The sequence below is a fragment of the Aphidius gifuensis genome, linkage group LG5 (assembly GCF_014905175.1).
Source record: "Aphidius gifuensis isolate YNYX2018 linkage group LG5, ASM1490517v1, whole genome shotgun sequence".
Classification (NCBI taxonomy): domain Eukaryota; kingdom Metazoa; phylum Arthropoda; class Insecta; order Hymenoptera; family Braconidae; genus Aphidius; species Aphidius gifuensis.
Window position 1 is genome coordinate 17,366,820 of NC_057792.1, and position 12,969 is coordinate 17,379,788.

General features: G+C 24.3%; 4 protein-coding genes across 8 annotated transcripts; 2 read left to right on the forward strand and 2 right to left on the reverse strand.

Moving 5' to 3' along the window:
* Nucleotides 1-234: 234 nt before the first annotated feature.
* Nucleotides 235-6,950, forward strand: LOC122858019 (putative uncharacterized protein DDB_G0282133). 2 transcript variants are annotated; one of them, XM_044160633.1, is made up of 5 exons: nt 235-420; nt 2,171-2,239; nt 3,415-3,777; nt 3,852-4,158; nt 4,659-6,930. In XM_044160633.1, exons 1-5 carry the CDS (start codon nt 386-388, stop codon nt 6,510-6,512), a joined length of 2,628 nt encoding a protein of 875 aa, XP_044016568.1. In that variant the 5' UTR covers nt 235-385; the 3' UTR covers nt 6,513-6,930. The 2 variants fall into 2 exon arrangements, with proteins under 2 accessions (XP_044016568.1, XP_044016567.1); XM_044160632.1 differs by lacking the exons at nt 235-420; nt 2,171-2,239 and adding an exon at nt 2,676-3,019 and having other exon boundaries at nt 4,659-6,950.
* An 888-nt stretch (nt 6,951-7,838) lies between these two features.
* On the reverse strand, nt 7,839-11,121 carry LOC122858021 (dynein light chain Tctex-type 1). Of its 4 annotated transcripts, XR_006374275.1 has the most exons (6): nt 10,719-11,121; nt 10,469-10,634; nt 9,471-10,394; nt 9,248-9,380; nt 8,678-9,168; nt 7,965-8,586 (listed from the first exon to the last, which is right to left on the reverse strand). XR_006374275.1 is itself a non-coding variant. In XM_044160637.1 (4 exons), the coding sequence occupies exons 1-4, from the start codon at nt 9,579-9,581 to the stop codon at nt 7,948-7,950; spliced, it is 1,374 nt and encodes a 457-aa protein (XP_044016572.1). In that variant the 5' UTR covers nt 9,582-9,925; the 3' UTR covers nt 7,839-7,947. The 4 variants fall into 4 exon arrangements, 3 of the variants coding, with proteins under 3 accessions (XP_044016572.1, XP_044016573.1, XP_044016574.1); XM_044160637.1 differs by lacking the exons at nt 10,469-10,634; nt 10,719-11,121 and having other exon boundaries at nt 7,839-8,586; nt 9,471-9,925; XM_044160638.1 differs by lacking the exons at nt 10,469-10,634; nt 10,719-11,121 and having other exon boundaries at nt 8,658-9,168; nt 9,471-9,925.
* A 33-nt stretch (nt 11,122-11,154) lies between these two features.
* On the forward strand, nt 11,155-12,273 carry LOC122858022 (distal membrane-arm assembly complex protein 2). The gene is made up of 2 exons (XM_044160640.1): nt 11,155-11,212; nt 11,287-12,273. Exon 2 carries the CDS (start codon nt 11,387-11,389, stop codon nt 12,221-12,223), a length of 837 nt encoding a protein of 278 aa, XP_044016575.1. The 5' UTR covers nt 11,155-11,212; nt 11,287-11,386; the 3' UTR covers nt 12,224-12,273.
* LOC122858023 (U11/U12 small nuclear ribonucleoprotein 25 kDa protein-like) lies at nt 12,253-12,937 on the reverse strand. The gene has a single exon (XM_044160641.1). The coding sequence runs from the start codon at nt 12,755-12,757 to the stop codon at nt 12,293-12,295; it is 465 nt and encodes a 154-aa protein (XP_044016576.1). The 5' UTR covers nt 12,758-12,937; the 3' UTR covers nt 12,253-12,292.
* Between the last annotated feature and the right edge of the window lie 32 nt (nt 12,938-12,969).

Below are 12,969 nucleotides of genomic sequence, written 5' to 3' on the forward strand. Positions count from 1 at the left end.
CATGATGTTGTTCAGGTATTTTGTATACAAAACAGGTGATGACCGGAAAGAGAAAGGAAAAGGTAAGTGTTCCACAATTGATATTATACATGTGTGTGTGGGTAAACAGAAGCAATGATTTGACAGTAGTTCTGATTTAAATAAATTGTGGTTAAAAGAGAGGGAAAAATAAAATACATGCTAATAACAATAGGAATGTTGAATGAGGTGGTTATAGCCAAACATAATAAACAGACAACATCAGTCATCAGTGGCTATATATTGCAATAAAGGTGATGACTATTTTTCGTTGTCGAAATTTTATCACAATTTTGTTGGTGTAAATAATAAAACTATTATCATTTTTTTTTTTAAATTATAAATATTAATTACATCAATTATCATCATGGGAATGACAAAGATGTTTAAATGGTTAAAAAAGTGAGTAATTAATTGTCAAATTTAATTTTCTTTTTGTTATCAGTACGTGTTTGTGTGTGTGTTCTAAATTTTTATTTGAAACCTTGGAATGTCAGGGGTCGAAGCCAAATAAAATTAATCCAAATGTTTTTATTATTTGAAAATTTAATCAACACACGAATTATTATCAATGTTGGAAAATTTTTTTTAAATAGTTATTTGAAAAAACAAAATATAATTTTAATTCAATAAAATTTAAATATATAATAAATTATTATTATGAAATATTTTTGGTTGATTGAAAAGTGTGTGTACGTGTGTTGGTTATTTATTTAATTTGAAAAAAAAAAAAAGAAATTATGACCTTGTGTTGACAAAATCAAATCAATTAATTCATTGAATTATTGATATATTTTATAGCTTATTTAAAATATTATTTTCGTACTTAAAAATTATATTATCACAATATATTTAAATTAATTTATTTACTCGTGTATTGATGAAGGTCACTGGCCGAAATAAAAAAATCTACATGAACCATATATATTTATGAACTGTACTAAAACGTGTAAACATATTTTTTTTTTTCCATTGCGAGTTTATAAAATGTACTACACTTGTGTTTTAATACAAAAGCATGTACATCGAAACGAAAAAAATAAATGAAATAAATACATGATAAATAAATACAATATCAACACCAATACACACACATAAAAATTCTCGTGAAAGCAATAAAATTAGACATAAAACAAACTACGATAATGATAACGATCTGACAATTGTCACATAAAAATTATATCTTGTTCATGAATCCTGTTCTATAATTTGCCTTTTTTTTTTTTTTATTTTTACCTCATATTAAACAATAGAATTTCAAAAAAAAAAATATAGAAATTTTTTTATATTTTTATATTTCACAAAATTATCATTCATTTATTTAACAATAAAATAATTGTTACATAATTATTAAATATATATAATTTTTCAAATAAAAAATAAAATAAAATAAAGATAATTTATCTTTTTTACTTTTAAATATTTAATGAACAATATACATGACAAATTGTTAAACCAATTTAATAAATATAACAAAGTAAATACATCATTTATCAATGCGTATAAAATAAAATCAAATAAATCATAAAAGTTTTGAGAAATAAATTGATATAGTGTCCAATAAAAATCTGGTGAATAATAAAAATAAAAAAATAAAATTTATGTAGTTATTAGTTATCATTAAAGTGCATATATACAATATGAAATCAATGAATATAAAAAAAAGTTAATGCAAGAGGGACTATGTGTTTTAGACCTCACCCATGTCATATTGTACAAGTCATCCTCATCCTCATCCTCATTGGTCGGTCAGCGAACTTTTTGTTAAATATATTTATTGCTTGTTTTTTGTTATAAACCAATACACATACATATGTACATTAAATACATTTACACTCAATACATCAATGTACCAAACAGACATTAAATTTATTTATTTTTTTTTTTTTTATATATTTTTATATTCTGATTATATATACAAAAGAAGAATTGACTCTCTGTTTGATGGTAGCAATGTTATGCATGGAATTTTGTAATTCTTTGTAATAATTATAATAACAAATAACAGATATTATCAGTTATATTCATTTGAGCCATTAGAAACAGCATGGTATTGATGAGTTTTTTATTATTTATTTTTTTTTTTTCTTAATACTGTTAATTAAGATGTTTACAAAAATTATTTTTTAAAATATTTTTTACTTTTTTTCAGGGACGTTATGAAAAATGATCATCATCAAAATGATCGTATTTATCCAGTTAAAACAAATATTCTTAACAAGTAAGTCATTATTTTAATTTTTTAATTTATGTAGATTTTTTTTTTTTTTTTTTTGAATTGAATAAAATTATCGATCTATGTTATTCAATCGATTAGACATGTATTTATTTTTTTTATTCAATTTAATATTTTAAAATTTATGTAAAGTAAATTATTAATATATTTATTTAAATATATATTTAATGCTAAATTATTTGATGACGTGAAAGTTGATGACGATAGTAGAAAAAAAAAAAAACGACAACAAAATGGTTTTTAGTAATTTGTATTTTATGAGTTAAAAAAAAAAAAAAAAAATATAGGTCACTAGTTAAAAAGTTTTTAAATAAATTTTAAATGACGGAAATAAAAAAAAATATATTTGAAATTGTCGCGCATGCGTGTGAATTCCCGCGCGCCAATAAACAGACAAAGAAAAAAAAAAAGAAAGAAAAAAAATAATAATAAAAAAACGAGGCACCAGGGGGGAAGAGATAATTTGGCAGCCTAATTATTTATTTTTTTTTGGACAGTTGGCATGTAAAAATTAAGTGAAAATTATAATAATTATCAAGTCAAATTGTGTTATGTTGTTATTATCACAGCTAATAATTATCTAACCGTCATTATGGAATCTGACAGATGTACATCGTCATCAATGTCATCATACTCATCTTACAAAAACAACACAACCATGAATATTTCAAGATCATGTAAAATTAATAATCGTAAATTTATTGCTTCAATGACAATTAATTTGCCAAAAAAAACAATAAATAATAATCATTTTAAATATCCAAGGTATGACATTAATCAATAATTTTTTTTTCCTGTCAAAGTTGAATTAAAAAATAAAATAAAAAAATTGTTATAAATAAATTATATTACTGATACATACTTAATGATATTAAAAAAAAAATAAACAAGGCCATTGCGACCACGAATGATAAAACATTTCAAAAAAAACATATTTATTCAGTAAAAAAAAAAATCCATTGAGTGGATAAATTTATTTTTTTTTCACTAAACACAAATTTCCACTCACCATTATCGGATATACAATTATTCACACCCATCCTGTTAGCTCACTTACATCACATTAGTTTTTAAATTGAAGAAAAAAAAAAAATTAAATAAATCATCTCTCATTCCATCAATGTACCAACAAACTGATACATTATTTATTTGATTTACAGTGAGGAATATCATAACGTCATGCGAGCATTTATAAGTAGACGTGAAAATACCAACGATAATCAACATCAACTGACTTCTTCATCATCCGACAAAGTCAACATAAACAAGACTAAAAAATTTGATATTATATTTAATAATAAAAATAACATCAACAATAATAATCATGATAACAATAAAAAATTGATACTTGATTATCCTCACATGGATCCACATGATATACATGAGTTAAATTCAGTACCAGGTACAAAAAATCATAAAATTAAATATCATCATGCTGAATGGAAAAATACTGATGTATCAATTAGAAAATATAATCATCCAGATTATAAAAATGCAATAAAAGCTGATCTCAAAGTATTATCGTATGTAAAAAAACAAATACTTTTATTAATCAACAATTTTCATTATTAATTAATCAATTATTTTTCATTTTTAGAAACATTCAACATCCAAATATATTATTGTTAATGGGAGTAACAACAAAACCAGATAATCATGATATTATAATACCAATATTTGAGTCAATTAATTGTACACTATACAATTATATTAATAACAAAGAGTTTAAAAAAAAAATAACAATACAAGAAATAATTAAATATGGTAAAAATTTATCATCAGGATTAATGTATGCACATGAACGTGGTTATATACATAGTGCAGTAAGTCCACATAGTATCTTCATTGCATCAAATGGTTTGATAAAACTTGGTGGCTGGGAATTGGCCATCAACATGAACGAGGTAAGCTGGTCAAATCAATTGACTTTTACCTTTTTTTATCATATATATAGGTATTTTTGTGTGCTTTATAGTAAGTAAACAAGTCGCGATAGATCAATTGCAAATGTGTGTTTGCGTGTGTCTATATATATATCAAGTGGTATTTGTTAAAATAAAAAATACATGGTTGTTGATATTTATATGTACACATACACATACTGTTACAAGCTGGCTTCTGTAAATGTTCTACAGGAAATACATTACGCAAGAATGTCGATCAGCCTGTTTTTAAAAGTAGTCATACACAAAGATTTGCCTCTAATAATAATTTTACTCAAAAAATTTACAAACATAGATTAATATTTTATAAACAAGATTATATTATTTTGAATATTTTAAATATAATATTTTTATGATTATTTAATTGTTAGAAAATTCATCAATTGGTACTTGATAGTGACTAATAAATGTAACATGTTTTATATTAAATTAATAAAGTTTTTTCTTTTCTTTTTCAACAGTCGAAAATACGTAATAATTATGATGATAATTTGCGATCAGAAATATTAAAATGGCTTGCACCAGAGATATACAATAAAAATTCACAGGAAATATCGACAAGCACGGATGTTTATGGCTTGACATTAGTTATATTGGAAATGTGTACTTTAAGTAAATGTATACCTTGGTCTGTTGCTTCAGGCGTTATGAAGTATGATCAAAAAGTTGATGTTGAGATGGAATATACCAAGTGGAAATGCGGTATCATCACAGACATGAACAACAACTATCCACCACTTTTAACTAGTATTGTAGAAGCTGGTTTACAGCTTGATTCTACCAAGAGAACTATCAACATGCCTAAGATGAACAAATTCCTTCAAAGACTAGATATTCAATATCAACAAAAATCACTAATATATATTTATAATTTAATTCATCATCATCAACAACAAAATAATATTAATAATAATTATCATTCAATGTCAGATTTTTCTACAATATTTTCAAGTGATTTAACAAATGAATATTCACAAATTGATAGTACAACAACAACAAGTTCAACTTTATCATCAAGTTTTAAAAAAAGTCTTGATAGTTGTTCAATTAATAATAACACTGATAATGATACATCAATGAACATGTTTGATGATGTTATCGAAATGACTCCTCCATTAATTAATGAAAATAATAATAAAAAAATTAATATTTTAAATACAGTTGATGATTCAAGTGATCCTCGTGAGCACATAAAAATAATCAAACAAACTTTAGCAAATAAAAGAAAAAATTTTTTTAATGATGGTAATATTTCACACATTTCATCTGCTAATAATAATAATAATAATAATGAAAATATAAAATTACATCAAGTTAATAAATACAAAGACGACTGTCATACAAAAATATTAAAATTAAAAAATAATATTTCATTATTACCAATAAAAGAGACACTTGTATCAGATAACAACGAGGCACAAGCTTTCTTTGAAGCGTCATTGTGGAGAAAGGAACGTCTGATTTGCATGTCTAAAATGAGAGAAATCAAGCCTAAAGGCTTAATGTCTGATACAAATTCAAGTAATGATACAAATCAAATTACCAATATATCATCAACACCAAGTAACGATACATATAATATTAAAACACAAAGTTCATATATTAAAAATAATAATAAACAAATGATTAATGTTACTAATAAAACATCATTTGAAAAATTAAAAGATGCATTGGACAGAGCAACTTTGCTTGTCAATGAAAATACATTAAATTCATCAAAAAATGATTCAAATAATAAAACAAATGATTATTCAAATGAAAAAACAATTTTCGATGAACTTTATGAATTAAATAATACTGAAGATATTTTAAATAATCATGAAAATGATAGTGGTGATACTTATACTATCACTAATGATGTCAATCAATTGATAACAAAAATTAATTGTTCTGGTGCTAAATGTACAAAGTACAATGCAAATAAAAATAATAACAACAAAAATATTGACACTTGTAATCATGATGATTTGAACAAAACAATGAGAGATGAAAAGAGTGGCAAAGATTATGCATATTTTGTTTTTGATGATAAACCAAGGATGTGTACAAAATGTACAACTTGTTGCAATAATAAAAATACACTTCAAACAAGAAGAATGTCACTTCCAGATACTTTTGAATCATCAACAACAAAAATCAACAATTATTCAATACTCAGTGAACAAACAATTGAACTACAAAATAATACTGTTGAAGATATTTATATTGATGATGAATTTGGTGAAAATTTAGCTGTTAACATGGTACTTATTGACGAGGATCATTCAATTGATGATGACTTGTTTCAAGATTTTACATTTGATGATAGCTCATAGCTTTTAAATAACATTCATTATGTTATTAATTAAATATTTAAACACTATGTTAGTTTTAAAATAATCACTCAATTAAAAACATTAATTATTATAATCATACAATTGATTGTTTAAAACAAATCAATATTATTTTTTTATTATTATTTAAAAAAAAAAAAAAGGATAACCAAAAGAAAGCTAATTTATAATTATATTTCACAAAAAATCATTATAAATGAATAGACAAGTATTACGTAATGTTAGGATATTAATTGTTAAAAACAAAAAAAAAATTAAAATTTAATATTTTTATAAACAATGAGATTGATCAAGAGCCTTTGGTTTTGGTCGTTTATAATTACTAAATAATTATCTTATTGTCAAATTAGTTGACGGTATATAAATTTGTATACATAATAAATAAAATATCAATAAAAAATATATGTAATTTTGATTGACTTACCTCCTGTTGTAGCTGAATTTTCATTGACACTTTTATCACAATTAAATGTCATACTGTTTAAACACTTTACTCACTTTTTAAACAATCAAATTCAATGTTTTTTTTTTTCACTTTAAACACTGCTCAGATGGAGCAAGATGTCGTACACTACATTATCACCAACATGTTGCTGAATCACCATCACCAACAACCAACAACGACTTTCACTCGTATTACATTTTTATCCACCGTGCACATATTTTTCAACAACCGATAATAATTAATAAATTCAATCAATCTACAAAAAAACCTATTTACAATTGTTAATTAAGAAATTATTTACTCCGAAAATTATTTTATAAACAATAAATCATTATTTTTGGAGTAAAAAATAATCAATCAAGATACATGAACAATAACCTAACCTACAAAATATATTATTCACGATTATTTATTAAATTACGTATAATTATTGTATTATTTATACACGACTGACACGTAATAATTTTTACAAACAAATTGTTTAAATAATAAACTAATAATAATGAACCAACTTGGCATTGTTAAGCATTAAACAAAATGGCGTCTTATTTTTTTTTTTTTCGCTCTCTGATTGACGCCCTCTTCGAAAAATTTTCCAACTAACTTTCGATTGATCGATTGTCGAATTTTCGAGGTATTGATTCAATAGATTAATTAGTTTAAAATTATTAATTTTAAAAATAATAAATAACACTTTTTTTAATAATTAAAAAATCAGAGATTTTTAACTTTTCACAAAAAAAATTAAATAAATAAAAAATAATGTCGAAATTTTAGTGTTTCATATGACAAATTTATTATTATTTTCATTATCAAAATTATTATATGATAACTAAGAAATAAAATTAAACATTATATTATTAGGATATAATAAACATATATAATATTTATTATGATATAATATATATTACAATATATTTACATATAATATAATAAGTAAAAAAACTATAATTAGTATTATATCTATAATTTTTATTTGGTTGTATTTTTTTTAACATAAAAAATTGATAAACAATCGTATTCGGTTCGTGTGCTAAATAAATCAGAATCAAGTGAAACAAATACAGTTAATTCTCTGTCACGACTTTCTGATATTTCTGCTGCTTTTTCAATAAAATTGAAAGTTATACCTGTGTTTTTGACGCAATATTCAATCATGTCTGGTGAATTTTCAAGAACTTTAATGGCCGATTCATCAGTAATTTTATTGCTATATGGTAACTTTAAATGTGTCAAATTTTTGAGCAATTTAATTGAGGAGTCAGTAGCATCATTAAAGCCGTCTAAATAGAGATTTTTTAAATTATTTATCTTTGAACATGCAGCGATACCAGCATCGGTTAGCCATGGACATGATACACGTAGTGTGTGTAATCGTTTCATAACATTAGCAATGTTATATATACAATCATCGGAAATTCCCCAAGTAAGAATATCTAATTCTTCAACACGTTCAAAGAGCTCCGTAGTACTCATTTTAATTTTATTGTAACAATTGTGGTCACTAGTGCTTCTTATTGTTTCCGAATTGTTCAAATATTCGCGCATACTTCGTGGAGATACTATACAATCAGCTCCAAATTTTCTTAAGGCCTTCAGTTGAATAACCACCTGTAAAAGAAATAATTCAGTTAAGAACTTATGTAAATAAAAAAAAAAAAATGATATTTAGGATAAGGTACATAAAGTTTAAATTTTATACACTAGTCATTTCTGCTGGAAAAAAAGCTTTTTTACATAAGGCTGCAGCCCAATTTGCAATATTGAGATCCGTCAATGTATCAGCAACGTTTAACAATGAATTAATTAAAGTTGTAGGGACTTTACGATGTTCATCATCAAAACAACCATGAAATATGATTTTCAATACTTTCAGTTTAGAAAGATGTGAAAATGCATTATCCAATATTGCATCATCAATATCACCGATTCTTATTCGAAGTTTTATGAGATTTGGACAATATTCATTAATAACTGGCAATATGTTACAACGAGTATAGACTGACAAGTCTAATTCTCTTAAATAACGACCACATTTATAAAGCAGTGATTTCAAAAACTTGAATTGTCCATTGATTCTTGGATAATTTCTCTCTAAAAAATGTGGATTCTCGTCATATTCCCAATGTGTTAGTTCAAGTTTTTTGACATTAAACCAAGAATAATCAAGGACTCTTTTCCATTTTTTGCATACTAAAAAAAAAAAATTATTCGTCAGTACTATAGTATTTATAAATAATAATTTTTTAAATAAAATAATTTATTATTATACCCAATGCAATTTTTGGTCTTTCACATGCTGGTACATGCATGAATATTTCAGTCAGGCAATCATCATTAACACGCTCAATTATCGTTATATCTTTGGCGTTTAAATTATTATCATCATCATGGTGAGTGTATATCTATAAAAAGAATAATTAAATATATTTAATATGCAATCTACAAGCATAGGATACAGACTTCTCCAGCGACCTACATTTTTTTTAACTAACCTTATTATTTTTTTTGCTCAAGGAACGTGTTATAATTTGACTTGGAACGTTATATTTTTTTACCAAGCTTTTTTTCGACCCTGATTTACGCAATCGTTTGAGCTGATTCATATTTGATAAAATTAAAATTTGATATCCACTACCAATAATAAGTAATAACCACGTTTTAGTTTTTTTATATTTGTTTTTATCTTAATTATATCTGCGCGCAAGTAATTTTGGCCAATCAAGAAGACTAGAGACTGCTAGAGACCTAATTTATTGGTCTCTACTCTCTAGTCTTCTTGTGGCCTGCTGTAGCTCACTGTAGCCAGTCTTATTTTTTTTTTCGCTCTCTCTCTCTGACTGACGCCCTCGATATATCGATTATTTAATTTTCGAGGGATCGATTCAATAGATTAATTAGTTGAAAATTATTAATTTTAAAAATAATAAATAACACTTTTTTTAATAATTAAAAAATCAGAAATTTTTAACTTTTCAGAAAAAAAAATTAAATAAATAAAAAATAATGTCAAAATTTTAGTGTCTCATATGACAAATTTATTATTTTTCATTATCAAAATTATTATATGATATTATGTGATAACTAAGAAATAAAATTAAACATATTATTAGCATATTTTGATTATTGAAAGGAAATAAAAGAAAACAAAAAAAAAATTAATATTGTTAATGAAAAAAAAGAAAATTACGTATTTTTGTGAATAAAAAATAGAAAATCAATTATTAATTAATAACTTTAGCCGACTAGATATATTAGCCTGAATATATTTTATGTTGCCAGACCAAAAACAGATACTATACAATACATTGTTTTATTTTCCCAACGAACAGTACAACTTCCATCAGTTGTATTATCCCAAAAACATGAACTTGCTGTATGTAAACCAGCACCATTTTTTTGCATAATTGTACATGTAACTAAAAGAAAAAAAAACAGTTAAATATATTAATACCATAAACTAATTTATTATTAAATATTTGCATATACCAACCAATATATTTGTATGGTTTTTGAAGTTTAGTTAAATTAGCTAAACAAGTTTCAACAACATTTGAAATCCATTGACTAACTTTGGTATGTTGATAGGCATCACCACCAATTGACATTTCAATTGCTTCTTTTATTATTTTACTAACATCATCAACAACAAATTGGGTCTAAAAATTAAAATGTAAACAATATTATCAATATTTGTTATATATTTTATTAATTGTTTATTGTATTTAGATTTATTTACATACCTCATCTTGCATATCCTCCATCGTTTCGATTAATTTTTAATTTTCTTATAAACTTTATCAGTCAAGTGTAATTGTGTCTTTGATTATGACAGCAATATAAATATTAATAACAACTGTTATTTTTCTTCAATAAATATTATTAATTTATGTACTGTATAATAAGCCAATGAAAAAAGAAATGACGACAAGTCTATGACATATGATGACATATGTCAAATATGTTTTTCACGTAAATTGTAGTAAAACTACTGCTAAATTATTATCATTTAATTATTTAGTTTTATTTTATTAATTTTGTTGTAAAGTTAACTAAAAAAATTGACAGAATGTTAAATGAATAAACAACTTTTATGGAAACAGAAGAAAAAAAAAATTCTCTCCTCTTTCTCTCTCTCCTCTCTCTCCATTTGTAGCTAGTGACATCTACCAGTTATTTTCAAGACACCAATTTAACAAAAATATTTTGATTGAAAAAAAAAAAAGAACAAAAAAAGGTAATATCAACATTTATATAATTATTGTTAATGATGAAATAATGAATTTTTATAAATTGTTCAACAAATTCTAGCAATTCATTGGATAACTACAATAATAATTGAAATAAAATAACAAACAAGAAGTTGTTGTTGCTGTCATAATATGCCCTAACATATAACCAACAAAAAAAAATGTTTATTTGTAAATCAATATCATCAATAGTACAATCATCATCGAAATGTCATTTAAAAATTCGTGGATATTCATATATGCCACCTGATTTAAATAGATTTAAAAAAGATGTTGAAAATGATAAAGAAAAAGCTAAACGTGAGTTAAAAAAATGGCGAAAAGAACCACCAAAAGAATATGATCCATTGGCATCAATGCTTGATTTTTCTGAATCATTTGATAATCAACTTTATGCAAAAACAATGCCAACAAAACCAACTGAATTTTCTAAATGGTATCGTGATCAACAAACTGAATATGTCAAATGGAGTCAACGTTATATTGCTGAAAGACAAGCAACACTTGGTAAAGATTTAGCAATAACACATTATATTTGTCACAGAGGTGGTCGTATCAGACGTAAAGGACTCACTAAATTTATTGAGCCTAAAGATTTTGATCAATTACCATCTACATATGATCCATTGTGGTTGGTTGAAGAAGTTGATGCAAGTGGAATTCCATTATACTATGATGCTTTGGATAATTTTAAAGATCTAAATAGACTTAAAATTGTTTCATTCAGTGGTAATCCAAATTTTGATGACTGGTGTTTAGAAAGAATACTTGCAATTTGTCCAAATATTCATCATTTAGATGTTTCTGATTGTGAAAAAGTTACTGAACGAGGCTTAGAAGGTTTATACAGAAATTTAAATTTAAAAAATCTCATTATAACTGATCATAAACATACAGCTTCATTTGAATTGACTGTGTTGCTTCTTGAAGATTCAAGACCTGATCTTAATATCACAGTCAAAAAACCAACAGTCGATAAAGCTCAAGAAAAGCAATAATTAATAAAACATGTTAAATTTATTAGAATAAAATTTATTAATAATTAATAATTAATATTATACAAGCTATTATTTTTTATAAATTTTTTTTTTATAATGTAATTCTGTTCTATTTGAAATACCATAAGTTTTAATATTTTCATTGTCATCATCAAGCACAACATCATCAAAACATAAATCATATTTTTTCCATACACTTTTCCAACTTATTTTTTTAATAATATTTTTTCTTATTAATGATAAATTTGTTTGACGTTTTATTGATTTTTTTAAATCATTTATTGTTGTATTATTTGGAGCAACGACAATTGATAATTTTGATAATTTACCACGATTTAAATATAGTGTTATTGCTTGTCCTTGTGCAACAGCTGTTTGTGCTTTAATTTCATCAATTGTTGCTTCACCATGTAAACCACTAAACAATGGATCACTTTCAATTATTTTTTCAATTGCATCTTTTGTTAATTTAACTAAATCATCATGATTAAATTGTTGTTGGTTTTCACTCTCATCACTTGTTGATAATTCCATTATTATTCTTATTATCAAATTGAATAATACAAATGTCTAAACAATATTTATATACTAATTTATTATTTTTTAATTATAAATAAACAAACACAGCATTGCTTTATTTACAATTTTGTTATTATTTTCAACAACAAGATAGCGCTGTTTCAACAAACATCAGCGCCATTTTGTCTATTTATTATTTAAATAATTAAATGTAATTAAATTTGTAT

Bases quoted from the DNA above. Each gene is read 5' to 3' on its own strand.
- LOC122858019 (XM_044160632.1), top strand. From the start codon at position 2,847: ATGGAATCTGACAGATGTACATCGTCATCAATGTCATCATACTCATCT. The intron at 3,020-3,414 runs GTATGACATTAA...TTTGATTTACAG, and splicing joins AATCATTTTAAATATCCAAG to TGAGGAATATCATAACGTCA. The intron at 4,159-4,658 runs GTAAGCTGGTCA...CTTTTTCAACAG, and splicing joins TGGCCATCAACATGAACGAG to TCGAAAATACGTAATAATTA.
- LOC122858021 (XM_044160637.1), bottom strand. From the start codon at position 9,581: ATGAATCAGCTCAAACGATTGCGTAAATCAGGGTCGAAAAAAAGCTTG. The intron at 9,169-9,247 runs GTATAATAATAA...TTTTTTTTTTAG, and splicing joins AAGACCAAAAATTGCATTGG to TATGCAAAAAATGGAAAAGA. The intron at 8,587-8,677 runs GTATAAAATTTA...TTTCTTTTACAG, and splicing joins TTCCAGCAGAAATGACTAGT to GTGGTTATTCAACTGAAGGC.
- LOC122858022 (XM_044160640.1), top strand. From the start codon at position 11,387: ATGTTTATTTGTAAATCAATATCATCAATAGTACAATCATCATCGAAA.
- LOC122858023 (XM_044160641.1), bottom strand. From the start codon at position 12,757: ATGGAATTATCAACAAGTGATGAGAGTGAAAACCAACAACAATTTAAT.